We start from the raw sequence: 17,272 nt of genomic DNA, 5'->3' as shown, positions 1-17,272 counted from the left end.
GCTAGCAAGGCATGGCTTGCCCTCCATGAACCCACGTTAACTTTGACTGATGATAACACTGTCTTTGAAGTGTTTTTCAATAACTCCCAGAATGATCTTCTCCATAATTTTCCCAGGAACTGAAGTGAGACTGACAGGCTATAATTACCAGGGTATTCTTTCTTGCCCTTCTTGAAAATTGGAATAACGTTTGCTAGCTTGCAGTCAAGAGGGACCTCTGCAGATTTTCAGCCATTGATAAATAACAGAGGGAGGTCTTGCAATAACACTGACCAACTTCTTCAGTACCTTGGAATTAATTCCATGAGGCCCCACAGACTTGTGTGTTTTCTACTGCTGCAGCAAAACTTGTTAAAGCTGAAAGTCAGCCAGGGGCTCATCACTCCCCTAGTCGTGGTACTCCAACCCGGGACTCCAGGAGTCCCAGGAGCCACCAGTTGTGTTAAAGACAGAGGTGAAGAAGGCATTACTCATCTCTGCTTTACCTTCATCCTCCTTTTGCTGTTAATATACTTGACAAATCCTTTAAGTTTGTTTTGGTTGGGCTTTTTTGTTTGTTTCTTTTTTTGTTTTGAAGATTAGCACACCACCCTAACTAGCCTATCCACTTCAGGCTACCCACTCTTTCTGTCTTTCAGCAAGCAGAACAAACCACCTCCAGGACAGAGTGATTAGCCCTATACTTTAAGAAAACAAAACTGTCACTGATATATAAACTGCTAGCACAGATCAAGATAAGGCATCTATTTTAATGCAAAAGAATTCTATTAAATTTCTGATATACCAGCTGCAAAACCACCTAAATAAATGAAGTAAGTAATGGTATTATTTTGCTTGGGCCAGTTTCCCAGTTCCTCTGTTTACATCCTCAAAGTGATGTAAGATTATAACTTTTTTCATTAGTGCCCAGGAGTAGTTTCATAGCACCAGCTGCAAGCAGTTTGAGAGATCGCTAGACACAACACTACTGACAACAGACAGAAAGTACTTGAGACTACAATAAAACAAAATCCACAAATCCATCCATTACTGCAATCATAAAACTGAAGAGTTTTCACCAGAGTGAAAATGCTTCTACCTCATCTGCAGGCCATACTTCAGATGCTTTCAGAAAGGACTAATAGAAGGACAGGAGGCTAAAGCTTTCATATGTACATTTCCACAACTGGCATGGAATTCTCTGCAGAATACCCAGAGATTTACTGTTGCATATTCTGCAATCTTTATTGACTCCTGACCACACAGCACTTTTGTTCCAACCTAGTGACCCTTACCTAATGTCTTTTAGTTGTCTGGGTCTAACAATCTCCACTTTTTCTTTCCATTTTCTGTCAGCTAACATAAGGCAAAAAGTTCCGCATTCTTCTGCTAAGCAGCTGGAGTGTTCACTTGGCTTTATGCATTTACTATTCAAATTACTTTCAAAATTTAAGAGCCATAAGAATCAATAGTTCAGAAGAACTTTTAAACAATAAAGCATTATTCACAGTGTGAGAAATCCTGCATGGTATTTAAACACAAACTGCTATGGTAGTAACAAGTTGGCTGTTACCTGGGTCGAGTGCCTCGGCCACTCTCACATTTTGTTAGCACATAATTCATCCATTTTCTGGCAAAGCTGATATATTTGTCTCCAATTTTCTGCCTGAATTCTCCAGACATCAGGCGAACAACTTCTTTATGGTACTGTAAGAAACTAAAGATTACTTTTCACATCTTAATAATAAGAACAGGAATACCATCCGCAATACACACCAGAGTATTTGCACTCTACCTAAATTCTATAGTATAGTAACAGTCACATCCTAGTCTTAGACAAAATCACTTTATGCAAGCAGTTGCATATTTATAGAAAAAAAAAAAAAAAGCTCAATTCTACAATTAGAGATTGAACTGCAAAGTAGCATCTATTTTTAGGTACACTGCAGGTAGCATTAGGGGATTAAAAAGTTGTATGTCTGCATTTATAAAATTAAACAGAAATGCCAGCTGTTTTGTTGTGGTTTTTTTTAAGACTAACCTTAGAAGCATGCTGGAGTATAATACAGTCTTAAAAAACATTTACAAAGCTTACAGGAATCAAATAGCAAACCTGTATACAAAAGCAACATGAACATGGCATTTCCTCATCAGCACTCATAAGGTAGGCACTCAAAAGCTATACACAGCACAACAAAGAATCACTGTGAGCTTTTTAAGAATGGCTCATTTACAATATTATGCTATCCTACGCTGACAAAACTGTTAAGAAGCCAAGTTACACATTAGAATCAATATCAAAAGATACTTCTGATTTCACTTAATACACTGCCAACTAGCAGAGCTTAAATGACTACACCTGAAATCATTAAGTTCTTAAGTTTTTTGAAAGTCCAAGGCATTGCTAATTGGAGTCTGCATTTAATAGAGCTCTTTGTTCTTTTACAACCATTTTCCCATAAGATTTCTGCACCAACATATACTTTATATGATGTTCTGCTAGAATTGAGAGGTCCCAGTTGACTGGAAGTTAGTAAATGTGTGATGCCTATCCACAAGAAGGGCTGGAAGGAGGACACAGGGAACTACAGGCCTGTCAGGCTGATTTCGATGCCAGGGAAGAACAGATCACCTTGAGTGCCATCACGTGGCACGTACAGGACAACGAAGTGATCAGACCCAGTCAGCACGGGTTTGTGAAAGGCAGATCCTGACTGACTAACCTTATCCCCATCCATGACAAGGTGACCCACTTAGTGGATGGGGGAAAGGCTGTGGATGTTGTCTTTTGAGACTTTAGTAAAGCCTTTGACACTGTTTCCCATAGCATTCTGATGAAGAAACTGGCTGTCCAAGTCTTGGATGGGTGTACTGTTTGTTGGATAAATAACTGGCTGGATGAACAAGCCCAAAAAGTGGTAGTGAATGGAGTTAAATCCAGTCACAAGCAGTGTCCCCCAGGTCTCAGTACAGGGGCCAGTTCTGTTTAATATATTAATCAATGATTTGAACAAGGGGATTGAGTGCACCCTATGTAAGTTTGCAGATAACACCAAGTTGGGTGGAACTGTTGATATTCTTAAGGGTAGGAAAGCTCTACAGGGGGATCTGGACAGGCTGGATCAATGAGCGGACGCCAACTGTATGAGGTTCAACAAGGCTCAGTGCTAGGTCCTGCATTTTGGGCACAAAGGCCCCAGTGTTTGCCTGTACTGGGCACTGGTGAGGCCACACCTGGAATACTGTGTTCAGTTTTGGGCCCCTTACTACAAGAAACATATTGAGGTGCTGAAGTAGGTCCAGAAAAGGGCAACAAAGGTGGTGAAGGGTCTGGAACACAAGTCCTGCTAGGAGCTGATGAGAGAACTGGGGTTGTTCAACCTGCAGAAAAGGAGGCTCAGGGGAGAACCTTTCACACTCTGTAACTACCTGAAAGGAGGCTGTAGTAAAGCTGGGGCTGGTCTCTTTTCCCATTTAATAAGCAAGACAAGAGGAAATGGCCTCCAGTTGCACCAAGGAAGGTTTAGATTGGATATTAGGAAAAATTTCTTCACTAAAAGGGTTGTCAAGCACTGGAACAGGCTGCCCAGGGAAGTGGTGGAGTCATCATCCCTGGAGGTATTTAAAAGACACGTAGATGTGGTGCTTAGGGACATGGTTTAGCGGTGGACTTGGCAATGTTAGGTTAATGGTTGGACTTCATGTTCTTAAATATTTTTTCTAACCTTAATGATTCTATGAATTCTTCTTATTCCCACAGAGTTACAGTTACCTTATTTGCACCAATACAAAACCAGAAATTTCAACTGGTTCTTACCAAAAGTAAAAGGTGTCATTAAGATTTGGCTTCCTTACCTCAAACCCAAAATTATAACCCTGAATCATGGCTTCCCTGTAGTATTGCTGCAGAGTGGCAGATTCAGATTCATCAACTTCAGCATCAAACTCAGATGTGAACATGTGATCAACTCTATCAATGGCACTGCTTATCTTACTGCATAGCTGTAATGCATCACTCTGAGTAACAACAATAAAAAGAGATGGGTGAGGCATCAAATTAGTGTTTATATTCCACAGTTGACAAGACTAAGGCAAACACAAATCTAACAATTACATTACGTTAAATGGAAATGTACTGTAAGGCCATTACAATTCATTCAGTCTTTGGAAAATGAAAGTTTCTAGCAGTTGCACTAAGCAAATCTTCCAATTAACTGAAGCATTATAATTTTGTTTGCTTGAATGAGATTAACTTTAAAAAGAAAGACAGCAGGAGGAGGCAGGGATGACACAAAATAAAGATACTCAACCAAAACCAGACAGACGAGAAATCAGTTTTACTCTCTATAAGATGACCAAGCCATTGGTTGTACTTTCAACCTGGTATGTGTGCAGAGCTTCTACTGAACTCGGGGGAAATGCAGGGACTTAACATTGCAACTTCAACCTAACAAATCTTTGCTTTTTTGGTCCTCTAAAAAAAAAAAAAAAACAAACCACAAAACAAAAAACAAAACAGAAAAAATACAAAAACCAAAGGAAAAAAAAAAACACAACAAAACACACACACAAAGAAAAAAAAATCACAAAAAAAAACACAGAAGGAAAAAAAAAACACAAAACCAAAACACACCTCACCAAAGAGTGGGAAAAAAAAAGTTGTTTCTTGCATATCATTGATAGAATTCTTTCAGATTTTGACAGAATTCATTTTTATGAAATCAAACTCTTTCTTTCAATTCAATAGTGCTCTCATAGAAAGATGTATTCATTCTGTTGCTGTTATTATTTCTCTTGTATTATGGACTAGTGTCCCACTTACCCAGCGCAAAAATGATTACACCAATGCTGCTCAAAAATACATTAGGCAATCGGTTTGCAGAAGCACAATGAAAATTGTACTGACAGTGAGGTCCATAGAGGTTGCATAAATTACAATTGCAGAATATGTCATTAGCTCTGCAATCAAGTCTCCTTTCACGTATTTAGTTATCAGTGAGCAAAGTACCATCAATTTTGATTGAGATACTACCTTTAGCTGCTGTAGAGCTTTGGCAATGATTGGTTGGCTTGATGTTTGTTCCTGGTGCAGAGATATGAGCCCTTCAATAGACTGCTGGAAAGCTTTTCTCTGACTCACAAGGTGGGCAGATTGAATGACTACAAGGAGGAGGTTATTAACCTAGGAATACAAGATATCAGTAGTTCTTACAGTTACACACAAAGAAGCAAAATCTAAGCAAAATAATTATATTTTTCTCAGAGCAGATGGAGGTAACAGCCATTCATAAATAAACAGGTTTTTATCCAAGTAATGTAATACACTTCAGGACAAAAAACTACGACTGAACAAGGAAAGTCATAGATTACCACACAGTATTTGCTCACATTTTGAAAATTATTAAAATGTAAGAATTTGTTTTGGAAAGCAGAGCTCTGACATTGAAGAAGTCTATAACAGTACACAGTCACAGTCTTTGCTGTGGCACTATGAGTCACATAGTAAGTTCTGTTGATTTCAAATTACAGACAACCCATCTGCAACAAGCTACTCACAAAACAAGACTTACTTCATCCTGATTTTCAATACCTCACCCAGAATATTTTCATGCTCAAAATTCTTTAAATGCTGATGGGATACTTTTATGAGTATTTTTTAAATAACATCTTACACTTTCTCTATTCTGCAATCAAAACCTGTTTTATTAAAAAACACAGGACACCATCTTTCTGAGAGACTTTTTATTTTCTAACCTTTCAAAATTAGATTAAGAAACTTAATAAACAGTGTTATACACATACAAACACATTCACACAGTGTTTTACATGCACTTACATATGTCAGATAGAGTACCATTTGCAAGCCAAATTTCGTCTTTTGCTGTTTTCATTTTCTGAATGAAATGCTGACTTCAAAAGAAGTCCAGTGAAATTCTAAGCACTTAATCAAAGGCTATTTTTTTTATTGTTCAGTCTGGACAACAGACAAAAAGTAACACGCACATTAAAAACACCAGTATGGGCAGGAGTGACCTTTTCAACTTCCTATAATTGCTACAGCCTTCTAAATGCTAGAGGCCAGGCACAGTGACATGGAAAATCACTCTGCTCATGGACAGTAGAACCCGCTTATGGTAGGGATTCAAGGAACTGCATGACATACAAAAGGAAAATTCACTTAGCGTAATGTAAGGATATAAGAACAGAAGGGGCAGGGAGCTGCAGCTGGCTCAGTTGCTAAAGCATGGCAGAACTGCTGGTAGGGAACCCCTATTAGTTTGCTATGAGGGAAAGTATGACTGGAAATATTTCTCCCTGCATAACCACTGAACATCCAGTAGCTTCCACGGAAATTTAACTTTGAATGTCGCAATTCATTCAAGATCAAAAGTAACTGGTCTCAGTGTGTGGAAAGCACACAACCACCACACGTTCTCAGAGACTGATGACTTCTTAATGCACAGTTTTCAAGACTCATGCACACTTTTAATCTTGAAGCCCAAAACTAGATATTTAAAGTATCTCTTTATTGCAAAAGCCCAACCCTGAAAAATGTACATTGTAGAAATAAATGTTAAAATCCACTGAATTTAATCTTGCATTAACACAACTTACAAATCAATCCTATCCTTGAATTTAACTTCTTATTACCCATAAAACACATGCCTCACTTGAATTAGCATGGCTAAGCTGAAAGACAAGCATTCATATAGAAATGTGAGGATCATTTAAACAGGGAAAAAAAATCCCCAAAACTAACAAAACTCACCTGCATGGTGCGTAGGGTATCAATAGTTTCTACATGTGGCACAACTTTGACTGGTTGACCTTCCCATGCACTCCAGCTGTCATCTAATTCAGGCTCTTTACCACTGTGTTTGGTCATTAGTAAATAGGCCTCATACGCAAGCTCATCTGAATCCTTTGAGCAATCCTTTCCAGCAGCTGCATTAAGGAGCTGCAAAATCACAGATTTTTCCCCTGCAATATTATTTGGTACAAATACTTGTAAACTCTCAAGTCCAGGGATTTGTACCTATAGAAAAAATAAAAACATTATAAACAAGTGAATCTCACTGTCTTCTATGATACATAGATAAAATAATCTATGGCATCGCATCTAAGCAACAGGGAGAGTTTCCATTTTAAACACCTGTACAGTACATATACTAAACCAATACATTCAGCTTTTTTTGCACTAAAAGTCAAAACGCATATAAGAAATTATTGGTCTTAAAACCTGCTAGATCACCAACTTTCAATGATACCTTTCTTTGCACCTTCAATTGATCCTTCTACATATTCTTCTAAAGGAAGCTTGCTAGAAAGAAGTCTGATTTCATATACATATATATATATATATACACAGACATATTTTAAAAACTAAATTAGTCAACAATAATATAACAGTTCTGAAGCACACATTTTTATGACTGGATTATTAAAAGAAGAAAAATTCCTTCAGAAGCTTTAATAATTCATATAGCATTTCCCAATGGCCACAAAAGATTAAGAGTAAGCAAAAAATATTACTAAAAAATATCAGTTATTTTTTTACTGTTCATGTAAGAGAGATTAATTAAGTCCAATAAGAGTGTTCTCTTTTAAAAAAAATACTACTCAAAATTATATTACTTATTGCGATTATACTACTTACAATACTATTTAAAAACTACTTCTACATTATATCTGTCATTTATCTGTCATTAACCAAGTCAGGCATCAGAATCAGACTATGAAAACAGTAAAATGGTTGATACCTGTGATTTGACATGAGGTAACTGACTATAGTGGAGCTTAATTCTCTCTTTTTCAGAGTCTGATGTCACCATGCAATGATGAAACACTGCACTCGATGTTTTTACCATTGGGCAGCCATAATTTATAATGAAAACCATTCGGTTTTCATGTTAGGTTGATGTGAAAACTAGATTGTTATTACTGAAAGCTAAAATAGTCACGAAACTAATGAGCATCTGAGTTAAAAGCCTGTTAAAAAAATTAAACTTCCTATATGCTGTTATATACCTCCAGTATAATACTGTTGCTTTGTAAAAGCACATAGAACACAGGTCCATAGTCTTAGATGATCTTCTTAAACATGTCTATTTCCTGATGTACCTCTTTACCTTACAAACTTTAAAGTACTTATGTTTCACAACACTCCCTACTAAGGGTTATTTCTCCCCTCCCACAAATGAGTAAGTACTATTGAAGCAAAAAGTCTTCTCCTAAATCACAAAGATAATGTTTGGAAAGAAAAGGAATTAGACACTGATTTCCCGAAATACAGGCTAGTGTTCTCACTCACACAAACACAGGTATAGAAAATAATTTGACTACCACAATTCAACATTAAATACGGTATTTTAAAGACTGAGTTAGAGATGCCACATTAAAAAATTGCAAGTGTGCCAATAAATATCCTTTGACATTTTGCTTTCTACCTCCACTCTACTTCCATGTCTCTAAACTGAATTTACCTTTACATATTCTTTTGTTTTTAGAACTTTCAGAAGATCTCGCACAGGGGCTGACAACGCAAATTCTGCTGCTATTTCAAGGTCCTACAAACAATGACAAAAGAAAAGAATATGCTTTCAGACTACATTTCTTTAAAACATACAAATAAGATGAAACTCTACGGTTAACTTACCTTCCTCAGCATTTTAGCAAAGCCAAGAGCTTTGGAGGCCCTTTCTCTAGCTTCATGAAACAGCTCTTTGAGTGCTCTGCTGGTCTCTATAACAGACCTCCTGAAACATTGGTAAGAATGAAGTGACAGTGTTTTAATAAATCATATTGCATTTATATAGGTATTAGAAAATAAGAATTATTTACATATATGTCAGTAGAAAGAACATAGAAATGTAAATATTTACAAACAGCTGACCAAAATAAATTAAACTTGCACAGACACATTTTTGATAAGGGTATGTAAAGTGAATTTAAAGACTGCTACATAAACAATCTTTCATACTCTGAACTAAAAAGAAGGTTACTAAGCTTCAAACGAACAAGATGATGGTCTTTACCACTGCATACAGAAATATCAGCAATAAAAGTCTAGGGAGTCTTGCATTTACAAAGTTTTCATTCTTAGAAATGAAATGCAGTTATGTACCTGTCAGGGGTACAGAAACATGAGTGTGTTTGTTATTATTAAGCCGAAGGGCTTAATACCTGATTTCATCTGATGCAGTACTGTCATCGGCACTGGCCCAAAATTCATCACAACTGTCTTGTAGTCCAGAATCTAAAAACATTCCTGTAGATTTCAGCAGCATTCCTGCAATATCACTGTAGCAACAGAAATGGTGGAACTTCAGAGTCTTATTCAGGTAGCATGGCACCTTAAACTTCTTCCTACTCTGTCCAACGCAAGAGAGCCGCGTTGCCAAGTCCGCCTGCAGAAACAAGCAGCATCTTGGGGGCCCTCAGTAGTTACTGTACATGCACAGGGCTAACAAGAACAGACTTTTCCATAGAAGCAGTCATACCTGTTACAGCCAGAGTAAGAGCAATCTGCACTTGCTGCATCCTATAGCTACTGTCATAGTGTAATAATCCATAAATTCACAAAAGCTATCAGCTGCTTATTGAAGCCTTCAGAAGTCCAACCTGGGAACCCTGAACAAGTGCTGACTTGAGTATCTGTCTGGTACAAATCAACACCACAAGTGGAATAATTAAATAAAACCTACCAGAACAATTTTCCAGCTTGAGCTTCACCTCCTCTTATATAGGGAGTTATTTCTTTGGTGAAATTCCATTCTTCCTCCAACAGATTTTTTAAACTATGAGAAGCCTGAGGTAACTGCTGTAGCATTTGGATCCAGCTTCGCATATAATCAAAGTAAACCTGTACATTGAAAGAGATAATTTAAACAGAAATAGTTACAATATGTAACTAATGATTACAACTTCTCAGATCAACCACCTCAGCATTATACATTTTGTAGGAAATATTTCTACATTTTCAGCTGCTATGACTGAAAATGAGATACATGCTTCCATAAAAAAGGGGCAATTTATGGCTTAGGAAGTAGAAAGTGCTACTGAAGTATTTATACTACGTCTCCCCAAAACTTCTCTGAAAGTATTGAGTATCACCACATTGCTTGCTGTGTTGGTACTCAGCATTGTATCAGTAAGTACCTACAGTGGCCAGTTTTTAAAGCTGAACTACAGTATCTGAATCTTTTTATTACCTGGATTACTCCAAAAGATTTTATCTGTACATATCCTCCTGGATAAGGGTAAGTGCAGTCAACAAGTTCTACTTTATACCTTGCATTCCTTCACATCAAGTCTTATCCCTCACTTCTATTTATTATTGTTTTAAACCAAGACAAAGTTAAGTACAATTCTTCTTAAAACACCCACCCTTCAAGATCAGCTGTAATTTCTTTAATAACCTGCAATACAAAGCAACACCCCTCCTTAGAAATGGTTAAGACACTTCCTATTGGTTTTACGTATCTTCAGACCACATTGTAATAATGTCAAGATCATAAAATCATGGGCAGGGACACCTTCCACTAGACCAGGTTGCTCAAAGCCCCATCGAACCTGTCCTTGAACATTTCCAGGGACAGGGAATCCACAACTTCTCTGGGCAACCTGTTACAGTGCCTCACCACCCTCACAGTTCCCCTAATTTCCAATCTAAATCTCCCCTCTTTCAGTTTAAAGCCATCACTCCTATCTCTACACTCTCTGATAGAGTCCCTCACCATCTTTCAACAATAGATGGTATCAACAGCTGGAAAGCAGCTCCGGAGGACTTGGGGGTCCCGGTAGACAAGTCAACTATGAACAATGTGCCCTTGTGGGCCAAAAGGCAAATTATATCCTGGGGTGCATCACGAAGAGCATAGCCAGCACGTTGAGGAAGATTATCCCCCAACTCTACTCTGCCCTGGTGAGGCTGCATCTGGAGTAGTGTGTTCAGTTCTGGGCTCCTTGGTATAAGACAAAGAACTACTGGAGAGGGTCCAGCAGAGGGCTACAAAGATGATTAGGGGACTGGAGCATCTCTCCTCTGAGAAAGTCTCGGCCTGTCTAGCCTAGAGGAAGAGAAGGCTCAGGCGAGATATGATCAATGTGCCTAAGTACTTGAAAGGAGGGTGTCAAAGGGATGGGGCCAGACTCTTTTTGGTGGTGCCAGATGACAAGAGGCAACAGGCATCAATTAAACCCCAGAAGTTCCACTGGAACATGGGGAAGAACCATTGGGGTGACTGAGCACTGGAATAGGCTGTCCAGAGGGGTTGTGGAGTCTCCTTTCTGGGAGATAATAAAGAGCCATCTGGACAGAGTTCTGACTAATGGGTCCAGCAGAGCCCTATCAAGATGATTAACAGACTGAGGCGTCTCGCTTACAGGGAAAAAGCTAAGAGCTGGGCCTGTTTACCCTGGAGAAGAGACAGAGGGGATCTTAATGTTTACAAGTATCTTCAGGGTGGGTGTCAAGAGGATGGGGCCAGACTATTCAGTGGTGCCCAGTGATACCATAGGGGGCAACAGACACAAACTGAAACAGAGTAAGTTCCACCTGAATATAATGAAGAACTTCTTTACTTTGAGGGTGGCAGAGAACTGGAACAGGCTGCCCAGGGAGGTCATGGAGTCTCCCCAGGAGATATTCAAACCCGCCTAGATGCAATCCTATGAGACCTGCTTTAGGTGAACCTGCTATAGCAGGGGGGTTGGACTAGATGATCTCCAGAGGTCCCCTCCAAGCCCAACCATTCTGTGACTCTGTGAACAGCTCTGCTGATGAAACACTAGTGATGAGGTACTGAGGTGTACCTTTTGTCATCTCCCTCCCCCTCCCAGAATACTGAGGACAAAGCTCAAACAACTCACAAAGAATAAAAACCAGTCACATCCAAGAGAACAGAATTTAAACTAAATTTACTAAAGAATATTTCATTTAATACCTTTCGGGGGCCAAGTGTTAGTCTTGAAAATACTTCGTGTTTTAACTTATAGGAGTATGAATACACATTAGAAGGAAGGTATCATTAACGGATGAATGCAATAGCAAGATATCAAGACATGATGTTAGTCAAATAAGTGTATTTATTTTTATATTTAATACCAAAAGGTTACTAAATGTTTAGTTTAAATGTATGGAATTTACAGTTCTATATATGAATCATTTTATTGTAAATACACGCAATTTACAAGTATTCTGTACCACAGTACAGTAAATAAAAATCAATATTGCTAAAACCACTGCTAAAAAGGCAATGGCTACTGTGTTACAAGTCCATTAAAATAGTAAAATTATGTTAAAGTAGCACAAGAGCAAAAAATTAGCAAGACTTACAACAGGGACAATATTAGCAGCATTCAGATTAATAACACTAGGTTTCCAAATATTTTCTCCTTTTTGAAGCTTACCATTAACATTTTATGTAGGTCCTCTTCAAAAGAGTCAATGTTGCAATCAGTCTTTTGTAAGTCATCTAATACCTCCTGTAACATAAACTGGTAATATTGCTTCATTAACAGGCCACCCTTCAGAACCTCTTTACACTCTCTCACTAGCTGCAAAAGAAAAATGCGAAAACGGCCATCAGTCAAAACATTAAGAGATCCACTAACACAGGATCATAAGGATTACAAGAGCTACTACTAAAACATGGATGAGATGGCTAAAAAAGCAGCTAATAAGAAAGGATGGGAGAAAAAGCACCCTGTAGGAAGAACGTAATCTGTGCTGATTTTCTTTCCGTGAGTATACTTTTTCTTGCAAATCACTTTTTTTTTCATAGAATTCACTTGCTAATAATTCAAAAATTTCACCTCACCCTGGAAAAGCCGAGTATCAAGACTTGCATGCCTGATACGTTCAAACAGTACTGCTACGCATTTCAAATGGTACCAAAATGTAAGAGACACTAGAAGGTCTCAGTGCCCTAAATGACACCCACTAGGTCAATCACTATAGAAATCAGACTGCACTGTTCTATATGCATATGAATTACAGTTCAAGGGATTGGGTTTGTTCAACCTACAGAAGAAAATATGCAAGGGGAATTAATCACAGTTTTCCAATGCCTACTGAGTAGCAGCTACGGAGAAAGCAGGGGTACTCCTTTCACAAGGATGCACAGTAACCCGAGTAGAGGCAACAGTACAAGCTGCTTCAGGGAAACTGTGTGTGGATCCAAAAAAGCTTTACTGGGATAAAAAACAAATGCTGGAGCAGACTGGCTGGAGAAGCAGTGGAATCTTTCTCACTTCAAGTATGCATGACCTGGCCTACCAAGGCCCTGGATAACTCAGTATGAGGTCCAGCTTCCCCAGGTTTGGACCACAGTATATCCAACCCAGAATTTTCTGTAATTCTGTAATACTTTGTGAACGTGCAAAACAAAACAGACCCACAGACTCTGTTTCAAGCCTGCTCAAGATTTTAGGAATTACAATTCTTCAGGAAACAAACAGACTTGTGAAATATCCTCCACAGCTCCTTTGCCTGTTCAGAAATGTTGCGTGGGACAGCAAGCATTTGCTGAGTTGAATTCACTTTTATAATGTAATTACCAAGAAAGTAGACACCATCAAAACAGTCTGTAACAAACAACATTGTTTTTCAGGAAGAAAGTGTCATTTTTACTTATATCAAAGTCCATACAGAGAATACAAAATGTAAGGGGAAAAAAAAAAAGCCCCAGTCTCTGTTCTCCCAGCTATTGTTCTTTCCAATACAGTATGCTATACTATATTTTACTATGATTCTTAAGATTGAAATTGTAGGTACTGTACTTTTGGATAGAAGGACATCCAAAATCCTAGCATACCCAGGAAACAAAAAGGGGGACAGTAAGGGTGAGTCAGTGGGGATGAGAGGTGACTGAAATTTATTTGGTACCGTAAAGTGATTCTGGAGCAGCAGATAACTGGAATGTGAAATCATCAGCAGCCCAAAAGCTTATTTAAGTGTTTACCCTTAAAGACCACCTGATAAAACCTTGATCTGGTTATGCCTGCCAGGGAACAGGGAGATGACTTCAGATAACTGTAGGATGTCCTGGACTAGACTTTGAAAAATGGCATTGATCTAAACAGTCTTCAGTGTATCCCATAAGCAGCAGAAAAGGAATCCTTATACAACATTCGCAACAAGTGACAGGACTGATAACCTTGGGTCACTATCCACAGAAAATATCAGATACTTATATAAAACAATATCCTAGGAAATATTTTTTTTTTTCCATTTTGTTTTAATTCTTGATCAACTTTCTCTATGTGACCACTGTATGTTGGCAGAGATCTTACATTTGCAAAGAAAAAAGGATCAGATCAAACAAAAAAAAATAAAATACACTGCCTAAGAAACCCAAATGGAGAAAGATGTGCTGGACACTGTTATACAGCTTATAATGCAAACGGAACAAATAACTTCACTGGTTGATAACTCTTTAATCACCACTTCTGATTTGGAAAGGTATATATGACTAGTTGTTTACAATGCAAAAAAACAGATCTCCATATGAAATAAAAGACTATTTATTAAAAGTTGTTACATACTTGCAGATTGTCATTTCTTTAACTAATCCTCTTTAAACTGACAACCTTATAACAAAATGACAAAATAATTTCAAATAGCAAATATATATTAGAAAAAGGCAAACACAAAACAGTTGAAGCAAACCTGTTTAATACTCAAAAGAGATGGTTCACCAGCAGGTCTTTGTTCCAACCTTAGCTTGAGACATTCATGGATAACATTGAGTAGGACTCGGCAGAGGACCAAGAATGCAGGTTCAAAAGACGGTAAATCCATGGATTTCAGCTCCTCCCATGATACAGTACTGCATTTTTGCTCACAACAAGGTGGGGAATTTAATAACTGCACGTAATCTGTACACAACATGTGATCTGGAAATTCTGAAAACTGTAACAAGAAATAGATATCATGAAAAGGATCCTTAAATTCTTTAGGATTTAGCATTTGTTTAAAGTAGATCATACAAAAGTATTTTTAAAAGGTAAGATTCCACTAACTGGCAAATCAACCATAGAAGTTTGAATTTCTCTTTTTTATTTTTTAATCTGAGCAACACCAGGGTAAGGAAAACAATTATGGGCCCCCGGGAGCGAATTAAACAATCTCTTTATGTTTCTGTTTTAAAACAATTAAAACATCCATTAACACTGGAGATCACCTCACTACACAGAAGAAACTGCTGTTTGAGGTTATGATGAACACACAAGCCTAACAACATACACAGGAACATATATTCATTATAAGATACAGGACTTGAAAACTCCAAAATATGTTAAAAAAGGTCTTACAATAATAACTATATCTAGAGAAACAAGTTTGCAAGAGATGGCAACTTCTTTCAAATACATAATGCACATATATAAAACTCCGTATTGTAAAGTAATGCAATATTCAAGAAAGTGTCATTACCTAAACTGAACAAAACTATTAAAACTATTGAAAAAATTACTTACAAACTTTGGTAAATGTTAAGAAATTGAAATTTAAAAAGGCAGATGAAATATAAAGAGATCAAGCTTTTTTTTCAATTAACAAACTTATTTTTCATTTAGATGAAATGCCATTTCTATGAGTAATTGAAGCTATCTGAAATAGATATGCTAGATATCTAAACTATATACCCTGTAATACAATTCAAAGCCTCCACATATGGAGGTACTCTTTAATTTAGGAAGGAAATTTGGCCTACAATATGTCTGAAGCTCAAAGATAACCACACACTGTCCATCATCTAAGGATAAGATTTGTTTCAGGTTGTTCTATCCTAATTCTCATTTCACAGCTGCTAACTACAACACCTGAATATCCTTCATTCATATTAGCCATAACTAGCATTTTTTATTCTTTTCTTCAGTGCCAAGTTTAAACAGTATCACTTCAAAGGAGAGAAAAATATTATCGCTGATCTAATTCCTGGTAAAGTGCTGCCTAGAAAGTAAAACAAAAAGGAAGAAGAAAAATTTTACTTTCATTTTTTAATACTGTGATGTTTCTCAACCGTCATGGAGGATGGAATAGCTTATTCATTACTGTATAACACTGGCACATAATGTACTATGCACTGCAGGCTCTTAAGTAGTTTATAAAACCAGTAGCTCATTATGCAGAGACAGCAAACGTGTGAGCGGGGATTTCCTCTACACCTAGTTTAGTTGAAGCTTAATCACTAGCTGATCTACAGTATAATAACTTAATCACCAGCTGATTTACAGTATAAGAATGTCTCTTAGATGGTATATTAAAGTCTTCTTTGTACTATTTCTTAAATAATCATATAGCACCAGAGCTGAAGGCTTTTATACAAGAAGTTTTCGGTAACAATAGATTATGAAAATACAACAAAATACATAAGAGATACAATCTTCATTGTGATGCAAGTGCAGTGCTGGATTTTTTTCTTTCCTTATAAAAATATTAAAACACCCCTAGTTGATGAGCAAAAATAAAATGAATGTTATTTCATTTTCTAACATTAAGGATAACAGCACATGACATTAGGACTTAGTATTAGACACCTAAACTTCTATTGCTCAATTTAAGTAACTAATCAATCTTCAGTAGGCCCAATCTGAAATGTTTCAAGTGACTAACCAATACTTCTTAAACAACCCCCAAGAAATCAGAGTCCGAGCCATTTATTGAGATCATATATACATCAAATGTCAGCTACTGTCCTTTGTTTACCACTTCATAATTTTGTTTTTATTAACTCACAATCAAGAATATAAAATGACCCAAAGAAAGAAAAACTAAGCCAGCTGAAGAATGCAACATTCTAACATGACTTGCTTTCACGTATTTCAAGGTTAAGAGAATCCGTTCATTTTTCCCATCTGGCCTCAAGCATAACATGACATCAGAGTGCTTCATTCACTTAGATTAAGATAACCTCAAAACAATAGTGACATTTTCATAAAGATGTCCTGCAGAAAGATATCCAGTCTTGGAGACAAGAAAAGGAAAATGATGCTTCCATACCTAACTCTTCTCACATTTCAATTTTTGCGTCTGATTTTTCATTGCAATTTTTCTGACTTATTTGCAATAAATATTAGAAAATGTAATGAGAAAAGATGTTAGCATAAAAATGTCATTTCAATTAGAAACAAGAATAGAGAACTAGCTTGTGCTTCACACAAATTCTACTTCAGGACAAATTACAGATTAATTTCAGTGAAAGTAGAACTGGGCTCTTAATTGTAACACACGCTATCAAAAGCCAACGAAGCAACCAAGACTTTCATATGATCCCAGTTCCTCCAGTTT

General features: G+C 37.2%; 1 protein-coding gene across 9 annotated transcripts in view; it reads right to left on the bottom strand.

Moving 5' to 3' along the window:
* The window catches only part of MAP3K4 (mitogen-activated protein kinase kinase kinase 4), a 70,671-nt gene that overhangs the window by 28,181 nt on the left and 25,218 nt on the right, over positions 1–17,272 (bottom strand). For 7 of the 9 annotated variants that reach the window (XR_008971885.1, XM_057406893.1, XM_057406890.1 and 4 more), the window contains exons 4-13: positions 14,651–14,893; positions 12,391–12,537; positions 9,684–9,841; positions 9,163–9,279; positions 8,636–8,735; positions 8,463–8,546; positions 6,749–7,015; positions 5,012–5,161; positions 3,835–3,996; positions 1,553–1,686 (exon numbers count right to left, since the gene is read on the bottom strand). Coding sequence is in view for 8 of the 9 variants with exons in the window: in XM_057406893.1 (XP_057262876.1) it covers positions 1,553–1,686; positions 3,835–3,996; positions 5,012–5,161; positions 6,749–7,015; positions 8,463–8,546; positions 8,636–8,735; positions 9,163–9,279; positions 9,684–9,841; positions 12,391–12,537; positions 14,651–14,893 (1,562 nt within the window). In the remaining variant the exon portion in view is untranslated. The remainder of the gene's footprint in view (positions 1–1,552; positions 1,687–3,834; positions 3,997–5,011; positions 5,162–6,748; positions 7,016–8,462; positions 8,547–8,635; positions 8,736–9,162; positions 9,280–9,683; positions 9,842–12,390; positions 12,538–14,650; positions 14,894–17,272) is intronic. The other 2 variants (XM_057406892.1, XM_057406896.1) reach the window with 2 other exon arrangements.

The sequence above is a fragment of the Pezoporus wallicus genome, unplaced genomic scaffold, assembly GCF_028554395.1.
Source record: "Pezoporus wallicus isolate ANWC-B61680 ecotype Strahan unplaced genomic scaffold, APGP_CSIRO_Pwel_v1 scaffold_6362, whole genome shotgun sequence".
NCBI lineage: Eukaryota > Metazoa > Chordata > Aves > Psittaciformes > Psittacidae > Pezoporus > Pezoporus wallicus.
This window is presented reverse-complemented; position numbering and strand designations above follow the sequence as displayed.